The sequence below is a fragment of the Acartia tonsa genome, chromosome 1 (genome assembly GCF_053477335.1).
Source record: "Acartia tonsa isolate MP-2025a chromosome 1, ASM5347733v1, whole genome shotgun sequence".
In the NCBI taxonomy this organism is placed as follows: Eukaryota; Metazoa; Arthropoda; class Copepoda; order Calanoida; family Acartiidae; genus Acartia; species Acartia tonsa.
Window position 1 is genome coordinate 4342937 of NC_137260.1, and position 16011 is coordinate 4358947.

Consider the following 16011-nt stretch of genomic DNA (forward strand, 5'->3'; position numbering starts at 1 on the left):
ACGTTTTCCCTGAAACGTTTCTGACGGACATTTCGAATTTTATAGTAGCTTCGCTACTACAAGCTGGTTATATGCCTAGGTATTAAACAAAGAGTAAATTATTGTTTTATTTTATTTATTATCGATAAGATTCATATTCATGAATTTTGGGAAATACCTACAAGGTTAAACCAACCCAGGGAGGAAGGGAACATTGGGCTGTTAAATGCACTAGTCCTAAAAGTTTTATACCTAACGTTTTCTATTTCGTAGCCTTAACAACTTTTTGGACTATTATTAAATTTTTATTGGTTGGTTGATTAAGTTGATTATCCAAACGTTTCAATCATCAATTGTAGTCTACGGATGAGATATTTATGTGCATCATCATTGGGAATGTACATTACTTTATCGGCCATTGTCTTATCCTTTTAGATCCCTGAAACCAAACACTTTAAAATGTACTAGCGGCTACGCCCCCTAGCTAGAGGCTTTTTGGGGCACTTGAGAAAGGGTGGAGATTTTTTATTTGGTTGGGGGCTCATTCCCACCCATTTTTTATTTTAGTTAAAAGATTAAAATGAAAAAAAATTGTTGAGTGGGAGTATTTTTTCTAGGGGCGATTTCTCTTGGGAGGGTGGTGGTACCCTTCCCCTAAATAATTATAAACCTTCCCAGGGCCAATAAGAAGCTACCCTGTAAAGAAAAATCATATCGGTTCAGCAGTTAGCGAGATCCTTCGGCACAAACAGAGAGACATTCTGTTACTTTTTATTATAAGGATTTCTATTTTGTAGCATGGAAAGGCGGCAAGAAGAAGGCCAGAAAAGCTTCATCGAGAATGCAGGTAAAGTAGGTATTTTGGTACTTTCCCTGAAGTTCTCATTGAGTACAGAAGCCCCCCCCCCCTCCGTCCAATTTTAAAATTATGGTGTTAAAGGGGTATTGTGTGTGTAGCCATTTAAAAGTTAGAGGGAGATGTTTATATGCTCGACTAGTCACTTTTAAGGGAATACCTATGCAAGCATTATTATTTACAGAATAGTTACTTCTTGCATCGTATTATAAACAGCTTTCCGCGGATATAGAATGTACAATTATAAGATTAAAACCATTTTTTAGCCCCGAGGTGCCGAAGGCACGGCCTAAAAAAACTGGTTTTGATCTTATGATTGTACATTTTTATATTCGTAGAAAGCTGGGTATAATACGATGCTAGACATAGTTTTTTCGTATGGATGAGAACCGGTTCCTATCCACCGGATTCGAATGAATACGAGAAAGATGTTTACACTGTTTTAATGTTAGGCATGTGACGTCGTAATTGTGAAGACTGTTTAAACAAATGCATTTCTTTAACATGTACTTTCACAGTGAAATATTTAGAGAAACGTCATTTAACAATATGTTGGATAATATAGTTTTTAATGTATAAAATTAAAAGGATGTCTATCCCTCTTGTGTGTGTGTGTCTGTCTGTAGCATAGATTCTCGCTAGTTGCTAAACCAATATGGTTCTCCTTTACACTGAAGTTTCCTATAGGTCCTGGGGAGATTTAAAACTATTTTAGGGGAATGCACCACCACCATTCCCCGAAGAAATATCTCACCTTGAAGAAAAAAAATACCTCACTAAAATTTTTTGTTTTTACGTTTTCCCTGGATCGACTTCCCCTCAACCCATTCCCTCGAGTGACCCTAGAGGCCGTAGCTGCTAGTAATTTATATATCACCTAGATATTTAACAGACCGTTTTTTAGACTACTTTTTCTCTGTAAACCTGTATTAATAATTTGTCTACTTTTAGGATTTGTGGCGAGTCTTTTGAGAATGACCTGGACCTAACGGAGCATGTGCAAACCTACATCTCCAATGTGACCAGGGGGAGCAGCAAGAAACCTAAGTTTGTTGGTTTTGGCCAGAGAACTATTGATGATTTCAATGATACCAGCGAGGATGATATGACTATTGTTGAGGTAGGAGGGGCTGTGATTCAGCAAATTTAATTAATTCTATTTGAAATTGCGAAAAATTTTGATATTTGAGTGGTGTAATGTTGACGGATAATTTGTATTGTTGTGTAACTAATAGGAAGTGGATAAGGGAGGGGGGAGGGTTGCATTCCCAATTATGTTAAACAAAATATAAATTTTGTAAATTAAAATTATTGGTTGAAAAGTTTGGTAACTAGGTACTATTTCTAACCAACCAATCAAGATCTAATATAAGTACCTAAAGTTTTTAGGCTAAGGAATAAGAGACAATGTTTATAGAACTTTAGATATCTTCAGTATATCTTCGAAACCGATTAATATCCGCTGAGTTAGAACTGGTTCTCAGCTCAATGAAAAAGGCCAGCTTTGTTAGCCCGGGTCTTCGGCTCCTCGGGGCTAACAAAATTTGCTTTTAATTTAATTGACAATTTTTTAGATTAACATCCGCGGAAAGCTGCCCATAATACGATGCGATAAATAACTGTTTTTGTTTAGGAGCCACGTGGTAAGAGGAAAAAGGCTCAAAACTCCAGTTCATGTTCAGACGATGAGGTTGTTCTCAAGAAGAAAAAGAAAAGCAAGAAAAATAAGAAAAATAAAGATAGGTACCTACCTAATTGTAAGGGACCTAAAGGGATAAGACATTGGCCGATAAATTGATATACATCCCCAATGATGATGATAATCAAATTTACCCTTTCTGTAGATTACAATTAGAGGTTGAAACATTTGGACACTTAACATTACGAACCTACCAATTAAAATTCAATGAAAGTTCCAAAAGTTGGTAAGCCAACGAATAATAAAACGTTATTATAAAACTTTGAGGGCTAGGGTATGTCCCCTCTCTCTGTGATAAAAACTAACTTTTCATTACTTGATATACTATTATAGAATTGAAGACAGTCATAGAACAAGTGCAATGCCGCGTCAAATTAGTAAGCATGCCATACTCACCAAAGACGACCCCCCAGCCCGGATGCAATCTATTAGGGACATATTTACAAACTTTATTTTAGATAGGTACATTATTGTTATTTATGTGTCTGGCATAAACAGGTTTGCCAAGAAATTTATTTATTGAGAACTAGCGACTACGCCCCTAGAGGACTCCAGCGGCATTTGAGGAACTCAAGTTAAGGGGGGGGGGGGGAGTCTACCCACTATGTTAATTTTATTATTAAAACAAACAAAAAATATTTGTTTTGACTAAGGGGATTTTTCTCCCTGACGATATCTCTTTAGAGGTAATCTTGGTCATTAACCTTCCCTGAACCTATAAGAAGCTTTATGTAAAGGAGACTCACATCAGAGACGTAAGCTGCAGACATACACACATAGAGACATCCTGTTACTTTTATACAAAAATAATATAATGACATAACATACCTATTGTAATACAGTTAGTAGATATGTAAAATAATGAGCAGGGATGTTATCATACGCTGCATATTTTGTTCCGAGAAGGTTGTGGACCTAAATGAGCATCTGTTCATACACCATAGCTATCAATGCTTTCAGGTTAGTTAAAAACAAAATACTTTCCAGTATGGCTTTGTGTGTGTGTGTGTAGCCATAGTTTCTTAGTGTTTGGACCTAAGTAGTCATGGTGTAGGACGAGACACTTTTGTATGCTAGCACCAGGGCTAGCTCAAGGTCCACGCTCAAGTACAAGTACTTGACCCGCTGTCTCAAGGGACCTACTCTTTTTTACCTAACCCTCGCCGAGTATGGCAGGTGTCCCATATTAAGTCACCGTAATGAATGACGCTCTCCACAGAGGAGCTTGGGTAAGCAGTATGGCTTTGAAACCGATTAATATCTTTAGATTAGAACAGACTCTCAATTCTGAAAAATCATGTAAAGCATCAAATTACAAGTTTCCAGGAATATTAAAATAGGAAATCATTAAATTAATACCATTTATGTTAGCCAAGGCCTTCGGATCTTTATTTTAGCCCTCTCTCTTTATTAAAGAACATAGCAATCTGGTGTAAGACCCAAGAAAATAATTTCATTGATACAGATATAACTTTATAATTATTTTGTTCCCTTATGTCAAATTTTCAATTCTTTTAGGCTAAAAAAGCATATGTAAATAAAGGGAACTATCCACGAACGAGAGCAAGTGATTTTAAGCACCTTCCAGCATTGATCCATAGTATTTTTTTAGTGAATATATTAGGTTTAGGTTTAATATTCGGTTTAACGACTAAAAAGTAAGGTTTCACCATGCTTTTATATGATAAAAACTTGAAAAGTAAAGCATTTTTAGGTGCAATATCATCCGATGTTTTGATGAGTTCCTTTATGTTTTCAGTCCCTTTATACATGCTAATTCTATCTGCCAAAATTGTAGAGTGTATTGCATATTTGTCTGTCTTTATGAAAGTTTGTGTATCTTGGCCATTTCTATCAGATTTCTTGTTCTTGGTAAAGGTATAAGGAAATGTTCTATGTAATAATAGGATCTCTATCTGACAAATTGGAAGAGTGTCGGTAAGATTAAAATTTTGCTCATCTTGGCCATTTTTATCACATTTAGTTTGCTATCAGTTCGAGGATTTTTATGGGGATTTTATGTTTTCCAAACACATATGTTACCTATCATAAAAACTAAATTGTTTACTTCAGATTATTATTTTAGTGTGCTGTTTGCAGTAAAACAAAATTGTTCATCGATATTGACTCAATGTTGAAGCACAGTAGAGAGGTTCATAACTACAGAACTCCTCTTGAACAGGCAATTAAATCATATTAAAGTCGATCTTCTGTTTAAAATATAGAAATTCTTAAAATTAGCTTTATAGATATAAATAAACTTTTTTTTTATAAAATAGCAAAGTGTTTACTACAAAGCTTAGGTTTCCTCACCCTGTCCATGTATGAAACGCATTTGATATCTGAAAGTCAGTTAGAAATTCCCTCAATCCAAATTTTGTAATAAGAAGTACAGCAGAATCAACATATATCATGATATATAAAGTTATTTATCATAAAAATTAAAACATTTTAATGAAATTTTTAAAAATATTAGAAGCCTTTGTCAAATTAAATTGAACTAATTTTAAGCTAGAAATGTTTTAAGTTTAAACAAAATTATACAAAACTGATGTTAATTTGCTCAATGTTACTGTATTTATTTCTCTTTAGTGGTTAATGATATACCATTGTAGTAGTAAGTTGTCTAGGAGAAAGAACTATTAGATATGATTAATGATTATTAATAGGGGAAGATCATATTGCCCAGACACCTGGCTCTCATCAGCTGTGGATTCTGTGACCCGCCAGAGATTTTTATTGGTAAAGAATTGGGTGAGCTTACTATGAGTCTCTTTCAGCATTTGGAAATTCATGAACACATTCACCATGGAAAAGATGAAATCATTGAGAAAAAGGTGGGTTTTTAGTAGCGAAGCTACTCTATAATTCGAAATGTCCGTTTGTCCGTCCGTCTGTCTGAGACAAAGTGGGAAAAACGTAATTTTCTCGGCTCCTATTAAAGATAGACAGCTGTAACTTTTAGGGATTAATTAATTCAACATTATACATATTTCACCAAATTTAATAAAGACTTGCTATTGGTTGGGGTGCCAGATCGATTCCTAGATTTTACGCTTTTCTTCTTAGCTTAATGCTTCAAAAGATATTATAAATTTTTAAAAGGTTTCATGATTTATTCTACTTATGTCTTTTTAACATACTCAAAAGATTATTTTTTTCCTGATGTCTATCAATAAATTTTGAGCTTCGCTACTTATGTATGTTGTCATCCTTGTTTCTTTCTATTCATTTAAAAGTTTATGCCTAAATAATTTATGGCAATTAGGGTGTGCCCTTTTCCCCCTTTTTTTAGATTTTACTGTTATCATAAGTTGTGGAAGTTATATATATGTATGATAAGCCCCATTCAAGTTTCAAAAATGACTTGGGTCTTATGGCTGCCGGCGCGCGGGGGGTATAAAAAGTGCCCACCCTCTTATAAAACCAAAAAATTAAATTCCTTCAAACACAGGCATGTTGCATATTAAAATGACCGCATTGAAATGCTGATTACGAATCTGAAAATCGGTTTGAAAAATATTGCTCCTAGTTCGAATAAGATCTCATTAGGTACCTAAAAACAGCTGATTTAGTCAAAATTGTTCATTTTGGTAGGTTATTTGAAAATCATTTCAGACTGAATCAATATTTTTAAAAACGGTTTTCAGATCTGTAATCAGCATTTCAATGCGGTCATTTTGATATGCAACATGCCTATGTTTGAAGGAATTTCAATTTTTGGTTTTATAAGGGGGCGGGCATATTTTATACCCCCCGCGCGCCCGTTGTTTTTGGATTAAAAAATCTTTTTCAAGTTTCACAGGGTTTTATATTGGCCCAGTAACCCTTGCCAATGTCTACTAATGTAAAATTCCAAAAGCGACCCACCCTAATGGCAATACATTTTACTTCTACACAGAAAATAAACAAAAAATAAGGCTTAAACAACTTTGTCTTTTAATCCTAAGGGGTGAAATTGAATTTATTTCAGGTTTTGCACAACTGTAGATTGTGTCCTGATAGAGATTTTCAACTGGCTGACTTGGATGGTCATATTGCTAAACATTGTGGTAAGGATTTCTAATTTATTATTTCAAAGTATCTGATAAAGCAAACTTTTGTTTTTTTCATGAAGGTTAAGTAGGTATGTTAACCTGATTTTCTATGTAAATATTACCTGTTTTTTAGTTGTGGAATCGTCTAGTCCTGGGCCAAGTGTATCACGCCAACCCAGATCTCCATCCCCAAGATTAAGTGCAAGCAGAAGGCCTCTATCTCCAGTTTCTAACCTTTCTTCTGGTCAACCCAAATCAAGCAGACGACCCACATCTCCTCCTCCTTTCATTGACCATGGAACACATTTTTCACCAAGACAAAGCAGCTCTAGAAAGAGATCTCAATCCCCTAGGCATTTGAACGCAAGTAAAAGATATTCTCCAGGTCATCATAGCTTCAGTAGAAGAACATCTTCTCCAAATAGTAATGGAATAAGAAGGCCACTAAGTCCAGGTCATCATTCAGCTAGAAGACCAAAGTCTCCAGATCAACATCATAGCTCTAGAAGACCAATAAGTCCTAATTCACACGTGTCAAAAAGACCTCCTTCTGATCACAGATCTAGTAGAAGACCTCCATCTCCGGAATTTGTAATTCCAGGTAGCAGAAAATCAGACCATTTTGAACCAAGCAATAGACCACCTTCACCTATTCATCATGGATCAAGAAAACCGGGAAGTTCAGGTGATTATAGATCAGAGAGGCTTTCAAGTCCAGGTAGTCATAGATCTCATGGAGGCTCAAGAAGACCTCCTTCCCCTACCCATTATGTGCCAAGAAAACCAACTAGTCCAGACATGAATTATATGTCTAGCAGAATACCAGCCTCTTCTGATGACCCCAGAACAAAAAGACATTCAAGCCCAAGTTTTCATGGATCAAGAAAGCCATTGAGCCCAGGTCACAGGTCTAGTCGAAGACCATCTTCTCCAGATCACCATAGCTCAAGAAGGCCACCAACTCCTCCTTACTTTGGATCAAGAAAACCACATTCACCCATCCATCATGAAAGTCCAAAACATGACAAATCATCACATAGTCCAGGTTATTATGGTTCAAAACCATCTTTTTCTGGCCATCATGATCCTCAAAGACCACCAAGTCCTCACTCTCACAGGTCCAGCAGGAGACCTGAAAGTCCAGATCATCATGGTTCTAGACATTATAGGTCTCACAAGAGACCACATTCAAGAGAGGAATATCATGAAACTAAAGATAAAGGAGGCAGGGATGCTAGAGGATATGAGACCAGTGATCACAAAAGGTCAAGGTACCCATCAGATGATTGCAAAAAATCAAGACATTCTTTGGATGAGAGTAGCAGATCAAAATATGATAATGAAGACAAGGAAATAAGACGTCCAAGTTACAACAAAAATGATTTCAAGATGCCATCTGAGTTGAAGCCAATCAAGGACAATACCTCAAGCAACACCCATGAAAATTTTGACTGCCGCTACTGTGGAGATACTTTTGTTGCAGTGACTGAAGCTGAAAGTCACTTGAAGAAACATCATAAAGAGAAATTGGGAGAAGAATATGAACAAGCAGATTTGTTGGCCTGTCTTGTCCTACCCAAGGTATAGAATTGTAGAAAAAAAATCTTAGAAACTTTTTAATCCTAAAATTAGCTCAAGTTTTTATGTATAAGTATTAAAATTTTGTCAAAATGGCCTTTTTTGTGTACAATATTAAAAAATATGATTAAAAACTTGCTATTTCTTACTAAACAAGAAAATTTTGTTTTATCTGAATTTATCAAAACAATGGTCTTTAAAGCATAAATCATATTTCTACATAATTATAAAGTTGTAATTACTGGAATTTTTTTACTATTCTGATTAATATCTGCAGGAGCTTCAACAAGTGAGCTGTAAATTTTGTGATATGAAAACTATGATCAGCAATGATATCAAGCCTGTATTAGCTAAGCTGAGAGGACACAAGATGGAATCCCACAAGGAGGAAGGATGCTCCATTCTCACTTGCTTCTCTGTGGCCTGCAGGGTCTGCAACTTGAGGTAAATTTTGCACTTGAATTTTGTCTCTAAAAAAAATTTACAATTACATATTTAGTTCATCAAAATTGCAAATATTTTATTATTTGATGTGTTAAAAATCCTTTATAGTATACCTAGTATAGGAATTTGGAAAAACAATCTTAGTTTTCTTGAATTTAAACTTTTTTCTTCTTTATTTTCAAGTAAGTGCTTTTTATCTCCTATTGATCTATCATATATAGTGTCAAACTCAAAGAAATGTATTTTAGTAGATTGTAGTAAGAATACAGAGATAATAGGGAAACATTTTTAGTATGGTTTAAAAACCGATAAATATCCGCTGGATTAGAACAATTTTCCGCGAATATTAGAGTAAAAATCTGAAAATTAATTAAATATCACTTTTGTTATCCCCGACCTTCGGCGGACATCTATTAACAATGCGATAAATAGCTATTATAACAAATCTTTTAGCCAATTTACCTATTACTGTATCTCTAACCATACCTTTGCTTGTCTAGATATGAGGATCTCTCCCACAGCAACGACATGAACAGCCACGTGGCCACCCACAGCAAGGGACAGCACATGATAAACAAGAACAAGTTCATATTGTGTGGCATGGCTAAAAGAAAGCGCAATCCTCTTGCATTTTGGGTGTAGAATATGTAAAAATACTACCTGCAAGATATTTGATTATCAAAATTGTAAATGTGATTTTCTTCCATTAAAATTAGTGGTGCATAAATTATAATAAATTAATAAAAAAGGCTATCTTTTGATTCATTTAGGCATTTATTTAAGCCTTTAGAAATATTATTGTGATAAAAAAGAATAGAAACAAAATTGACAAATATGTATGAAGTCTTTACTTTGTGATATGCTTTTTCAGCCTACATAATTGATTAAGTTTTTTTTTATAATTCTTCAGACAAAATGCATCAAGAATGTGCTTTCATTACAAACGCCAAACAAAGAAACATCTTGTTATTTATAATGTGCTGTAAAGGAGGGATTGGCGTCGAGCAGAATCTGCAACTACTGCTTCGAATCCTTTCATATAGAAGAGATGGGAAACCATATGATTAAGAATCATAAGGTTAGTTTAGTTGAGGGTTGGGCCGGATACTTTTTTGGCCGGATACCGGAAATATGGCTGATTTCTAGTGCCGGATATCAGGTATCCGGCCATTAATTCTAGATAACTTAACTAGGTTATCCGGCCATTTTCAATATACGGCCAGATACCGGATAATTAAACTATTCGAATACCGGATATTAAAAATGTCCCGAAATTCAGCCAATTACCAGATAACCGGATATCCGACATTATAAGTCAGTTGGATATCCGGCTCAACCCTAGTTTAGTTATCTAGAATTTATGTTTTTGAAGTTGCAAAATTTCTTTGCAACTAGGTCGTGTGTGTCCGTCTTTTACACCCTCCTAAGAGTGTTTTTTGTTTTGTCACTGAAAACCTATGCTCTTCAAATATTTTTATACACACATAGGTAGTGAGATATATTCTTGTAAAAGAAATCAGCTGTGTCGCAAAATACGACTTATACTGTTTTTTTTATGGTCAAATGAAACTAATGAAGGGCAAGAAGGAAATATTTTTACAATAAAAATAAAATCAGTTTATTTTATTCCTTTTTAGCTACTTTACGTAGTCGTCTGACATCCAAATAATTTTCTTTTTTTTATACTTGTTAGTCATTACTCATTAAGATATATAAGTTGGATAGAATTTAAATGTTAGAGGGAGATTTGAAATCTGCATCAAATTTTAAGGATTTTTTTTTATAAAATTCGTTTTTTGTATAATTCTTTATCTAAAAGCGGAAATACAGACAACTACCTTCCTTCCTTTTTCTAAGACCTCTTTTGTCTGCTTCTAGATTATTTTCTGCTACTTGGCTGTGTTAATATAAGCGACACCATTGGTTGATTTACAATGACCCAATAGAAAGGTTGCACATTGCACAAGGTGGTTGCGATGGGGAGATACAGTTATTTAACCCTTTCTCCCTCTAGTGTTTTACTCTAATGTAATGTATATACTTCAGACATGTTTGTACAAATAATTTGTTTAGGATCAGATGTTTTTATGCCACCTATGCAAGAATCCCTACCATGATTTGGGCTCCATTATTCAACATCTTGATAGGAATGACATTATTTATATGCCTTGCATTTCAAAGAACATATCTGTAGCTTAATAAAATACACAGAGTTTGGATTTAGACTAAAATATGTCTCCAGTAGCGTGCTAAGCTATTTACCAGTGGGGTGTAAAGCCTTGGGAGGGACAGCTCTACTTAATGTAAGATACTATTAGGGTGTTTACTTTACACCCCTTCTGCACGCCACTCTTTGCCTATTAAGAAAATTTACATAGGTCATGGGATGGTTGTAATCTATTGTATTATTTAAGCTCTTGAATGGTTTGTAATTTACTACTCTCCATCCCCTTTTAGCATAGCCACTAGTAGAAGAATAGCTAAAGATGTCAAATGATTTTGGACAGTGATCATAACCGGTTGGACGAAGAGTCGCGCATAATGCGTCCAGATCAGAAGACAATCATCAACTGTCGTGTCTGCATGCTTGCATTCTATACAGGAATAATACTTCAAGTTTCATAAACTAAACTAATTAAAAATCAATAAATTATTACTTTAATGTTGCACCACATTATCATGTACTCTAATAAAGGAGAACTTGTATCTGGCTAAAATAACGTTCCACCAAACCATCCCTCCCCCTTTACCCTATCCTCTCCCCTCATTCTGGATGAACGAACTGACCAATAAATGAGTTCCATGTTAGCAACCTAAATTCCCTAGTCATAATATCCACATATATTCTGAATCTACATCCAATAATATTAGTGTCAAAGTTTTATCCAGTGTTCTTCTTAAGGTGTAAGAAATTGGAATAGTAAAGGGGGGGGGGGGAAGTTTTGACACATTTGCGTAAACAGTGAGTATAGGCTTTATATTTGGACTGAGAGGATAGGTTATTAGGGATAAAATCATTCTTATATAATAAACTTTCACAAGTTTTAAGATTTTTTGGATAGGCCTCCAGGTTCCGGAGCTCCAGGCCTCCAGGTTGTCTCTGTACAGGTAAAAAAGAAAAAAAAATGAGTTAGAAGTCAGCTTATGAAACAAAATATGCATGTTTTTTCTTCAAATATGTGAATAACATTAAAAAATATGCATATTTTTGCATATTTTGTTTTATAAATTGACCTCTAACTCTTTAAAAAAAAATATTTTTTTTCATTTTTACCTGTACAGAGACCACCTGGAGGCCTAACAAAAAAATCTTAAAACTTGGGAAAACCTATCCTATCAGTCCAAAGATAAAGCCTATACTTACTGTTTACGCAAATGTGTCAAAACTTCCCCCCCTTGATATACGAACCTAGCAAATTTCTGTGCACGACCCTTATTTAAAAATTCAATGTATTGAAATCAAATTGAAGTAATTTTCTATTAGACCTGAATGATTTCTTTATTCAACATTTTGACAAGATACACAAGGGGAAATCTAAGATAGGCAATGTTGACTTCTCCTGTAGAATGTGCCAGGAATAATATTTAACTTGATTGCTGGTTCCTATTATATAAAGTACTAGTACCAAAGGTTTTTTTACTGTCCATGAAGATCTCCACAACGACTGAATATATTAAGTCTTCATTTTAGAGATCCTTCATATTTGATGTGGGCAGGTTTTAGCCGTTTGTTATCCAATATTTAAGATGCCACTAGAGTTTTGGGGCACATCCACTAGTGTTCAATAAGTATGCGTAACTAAATCTCAGATAATCTGATAAAGTCCTAATCAAAAAGCAATCAAATTAAAAATCCGTTAAAAACAGGATTCTAGTGTGTTTTCATCCAGTCAAGCACTGAAGGACCACATTTTGTTGGCCCATTTGGACAACAGCCAATCCAAGACATCAGCTAAAGCAAGACTAGGTAAGAAATATCTTTGTTTGAACCTGCATTGGAATATTTTTCAGTATGGCCTTAAAACCGATTTATATCCGCTGAATTAGTACCGGTTCTGAGAAATACTGAAAAATCATGTATTGTATAGTAGACAATTTCCCACGAATTATGAAATAAAAATGATAAGTTGATACCAGTTTTGTTTCCCCGTGCCATAAGTTGCTCGTAACTAACAAAATGACTATTTAATCTATATAAAATTGTCATTTTATAAATATTGTAATGAAAAGCTACAAACTTATGATTTTTATCCTGTAATATAAAGTAGAAAGGATTTTTGGTCTGAAGCTTAGTCTACTTTGTCATTCCGAAATATAATTCAAGTAAAAAATACTAATCAATCGCATCTCTTAGTGAAGTGAATCAAGCAAAGTAAGCTTGGTCAGTTTAGACAAAGTATTTGTTTTAGGTGAAAAGAGGGGAAGTCTTGACGTGATAAACCGCCACCTAAACCAACCAAAACGTTCCATTCACGACAGGGGTGTTCAATCAATCACACACAAAATATTTATGCATTTGTCTCGTAATTTGTATGATGTTTATTTTTAACTTGATGGTGGAATACCTATGCATTGTCCGTTCTTTATTAGTCAAAATAAGAAAATCCATTGGGGGGGGGGATCTCACCATTATTTTAGAGTAACTAAAAAGATAATTTCGATTTTTTAAAAAGACAAATCAATGTACAATGATTTTATTACAAGAATGTACTCTAATATGTGAAACTTGTAACTGGCTAAAATAGCAATTCCCAAATCCTCCTTTTTTACCCCATCCCCTACCCTCCTACTGAATGAACGAACCGACAAAAAAATATAACCTTGTTACCTAGCATCCTAAATTAACGACAATTTTCCCCCAGTAATAATATCAACGTATATTCTATACCTATCATCCATTGAATGAACACACTTGCTAACAGACTTGGAAATAGAGAACTACCCCCTGAAGATGTTGAAGGCCAGGATGAATACTCCAGAGATAAACATGAGAAAAGAAAATCTGATGAATTTCTGCCAGGAATGTATTATTGTTGTAGATTAAAAAATTCCAGTATGGCTTGGAAACCGATTAACATCCGATGGATTAGAACCGGTACCAAGCCATATTGATAAACGAACTGATCAATATATCCACGCATTCTATATCCATTATTTTATGTTTGAAAAGAGCAGAGCTACTAATAAGTGAACAGTCAAAATTAATTTGAAACTATTGATTTAATAACTTTTTAAATGTAACTATAGTATATAAAGTGAACCTATCTTTTCTGAGATTTAAATGAACAATAAGACATCATATTAGGTGGTAACAGGGCAGGAAAACTAGATAAACCTTCGGATTCCATGTTCAAACCGAAAACTAAAAAGATGAACTTAAGGTAAGCAAGATTTATATCATATTCATCCTTATACAAGTAACAGGATGTATGTCTGGCATTCTGTACGTCTGTTTGGACCGCTGGACCGATATGGTTCTCGAATCTCCTCTATATTTAACTATACAATCTTCCCAAGAGAAATAGCCCCTAGAAAAAAAATAACCTCCTCCCCCAATTTTTTCTTTTTAAAATTGAAAGTGTAGGTGGGTGTCGACCCTAAAAATATCCCTAGATGCCTCTAAGAGCGTAACCGCGCGCTATTAACCACATAAGTTTTGTGTAAATTCTTATTTTTTAGACAGAAATAGTTTGAAATCAAAATAATTCCTCATTTTTTAACATAAGACAATACATACCTAATAAGTAAGGAATTTTTAGATAAAGCTATGACGCTGACAGATATATTAGATTTTACTTGTTCTAAGATAACGTCATTTTTATGACAATAACTCACGTGTTAGTAAGACTAAAAGTTATTATGCAGTAATAAATAGAATAATCTTTCTATTATGGCTTTGAAATTTATTAATACCCGCTGTATTTGAACAGGTTCAAAGCCATACTGAAAAATCATGGGTAGCATCGTATAACAGATACTTTTCACGAAAATTTAAATCACAAAACTAGTTTTAATCTTAAAATTTTTTATTTTAATATCCGCGGAAAGCTGTTTGTAATGCGATGCGATATATAACTAATTTTTAGAAAAATTATTCTTTGCTGTTTTTATATTTCATGAAAAGTATAACGTAAATACGAGCAAACACTTGGTGTATTGTTGAGTATATATGCTAGAAAATATCTTCAAGGACACGAACGCGCACCTCAAGCGATGAACGGATGACCGGAGCTAATACAGAGCCTCTGAGAGGTATCAGAAAGATTCCGGAGAAAAAGTCAACTTCCTCCTCTGCTACACCGAGTTTCTCAAGATGGAATTGCCCAGACTGCAACTTTGTCAACTTTGAGCGCAATACAGGTACAGGGGAGGGCGAAGGAGGTCATCAAAGTAGTCTATAATCACCCAATCACATTAATAAAGCTTCCCAGAAAAGTACAATCAATTCGGACCAGTAGTTTCTGATATCTTTAGTTACAGGAATAAGGAACAGCATACATGCGAAATAAATCTAAAATAATGTTATTTGGGGGGCAGATAAAAAGTTGGTTGCCCCCAAAAAATCAGCTGAAATTACCAAATATTAATTCAATTTTTGATTACCGCTGAAGATCGTTGTTGTGATAAACCTTATCTTATATTCTAGAATGTCGGAAGTGCCAAAAGCCGAAGCCTAAATCTACGACTGGCGAGGCTGCCAAGTTCATGACCCACTCTGCCTGTATTACAGATGATTTCAGGTCAAGTTCTTTGATTTTTAAAAGCGAAGCTTTTCTATAATAAGGGCCGGTACGCCCGTCCTTTCACCTGGAACGGTTATCTAATTTCGTTAATTTAGACATGCTAGAATTGTCTTATTTATTTCAAACTTTGCACAATGAATTCTATAATAATTAGATATAATTGTTACCAGAAAGTCTGTACTTCCATTTAAAACATGCTGATTTTTCAGAGCTTGGCTTTTATGGATTTTGACATCCTTTTTCTATTTATTAACAGGAATTTTAAAAGATTAGACTATGAGTGATAAATTGATGCACACCCCCTATGAATATGATGATACACAAAGTTACCCCTTCTATATTTTAAAATTTTGGATGTAAAGTTTGGATACCAGTTATTACCAGTTTGGAATAAGATAATTGAAACTTTGTTTACCAGCGAAATTTTTGGGTATAGTCCTTTCCACGACATCCCTCCATAAAGAGCGATTCTTCGTATTTTTAAAATGGCTTTTTATAGGTTATTTTAGGTTAGGTTAGGTTATATTGTGTTAGGTGATTGCCCCACAGGGTTAGGTAATTGGCCCCGCAGAGTTAGAGCCCCCCGCAGGGGCTAGAAATAGGAGAAAAGCTACTGTGAAAAATACGAAGAATCGCTCCTTATGGAGGGATGTCGTGGAAAGGACTATACCCAAA

The 16011-nt window shown here is 34.6% G+C and overlaps 1 protein-coding gene across 3 annotated transcripts in view; it reads left to right on the forward strand.

The window, feature by feature from the left end:
• Window positions 1-16011, forward strand: part of LOC145332308 (uncharacterized) — a 30338-nt gene that overhangs the window by 11191 nt on the left and 3136 nt on the right. For all 3 annotated transcript variants that reach the window (XM_080177383.1, XM_080177311.1, XM_080177441.1), the window contains exons 7-27: window positions 777-826; window positions 1787-1955; window positions 2469-2578; window positions 2868-2964; window positions 3402-3494; window positions 4621-4716; window positions 5204-5371; window positions 6508-6586; window positions 6705-8152; window positions 8427-8593; window positions 9094-9148; window positions 9579-9671; window positions 10667-10738; window positions 11099-11193; window positions 12076-12166; window positions 12458-12560; window positions 13003-13068; window positions 13512-13611; window positions 13897-13974; window positions 14784-14953; window positions 15240-15333. In XM_080177383.1, the coding sequence (XP_080033509.1) occupies window positions 777-826; window positions 1787-1955; window positions 2469-2578; window positions 2868-2964; window positions 3402-3494; window positions 4621-4716; window positions 5204-5371; window positions 6508-6586; window positions 6705-8152; window positions 8427-8593; window positions 9094-9148; window positions 9579-9671; window positions 10667-10738; window positions 11099-11193; window positions 12076-12166; window positions 12458-12560; window positions 13003-13068; window positions 13512-13611; window positions 13897-13974; window positions 14784-14953; window positions 15240-15333 (3494 nt within the window). The remainder of the gene's footprint in view (window positions 1-776; window positions 827-1786; window positions 1956-2468; window positions 2579-2867; window positions 2965-3401; window positions 3495-4620; window positions 4717-5203; window positions 5372-6507; window positions 6587-6704; window positions 8153-8426; window positions 8594-9093; window positions 9149-9578; window positions 9672-10666; window positions 10739-11098; window positions 11194-12075; window positions 12167-12457; window positions 12561-13002; window positions 13069-13511; window positions 13612-13896; window positions 13975-14783; window positions 14954-15239; window positions 15334-16011) is intronic.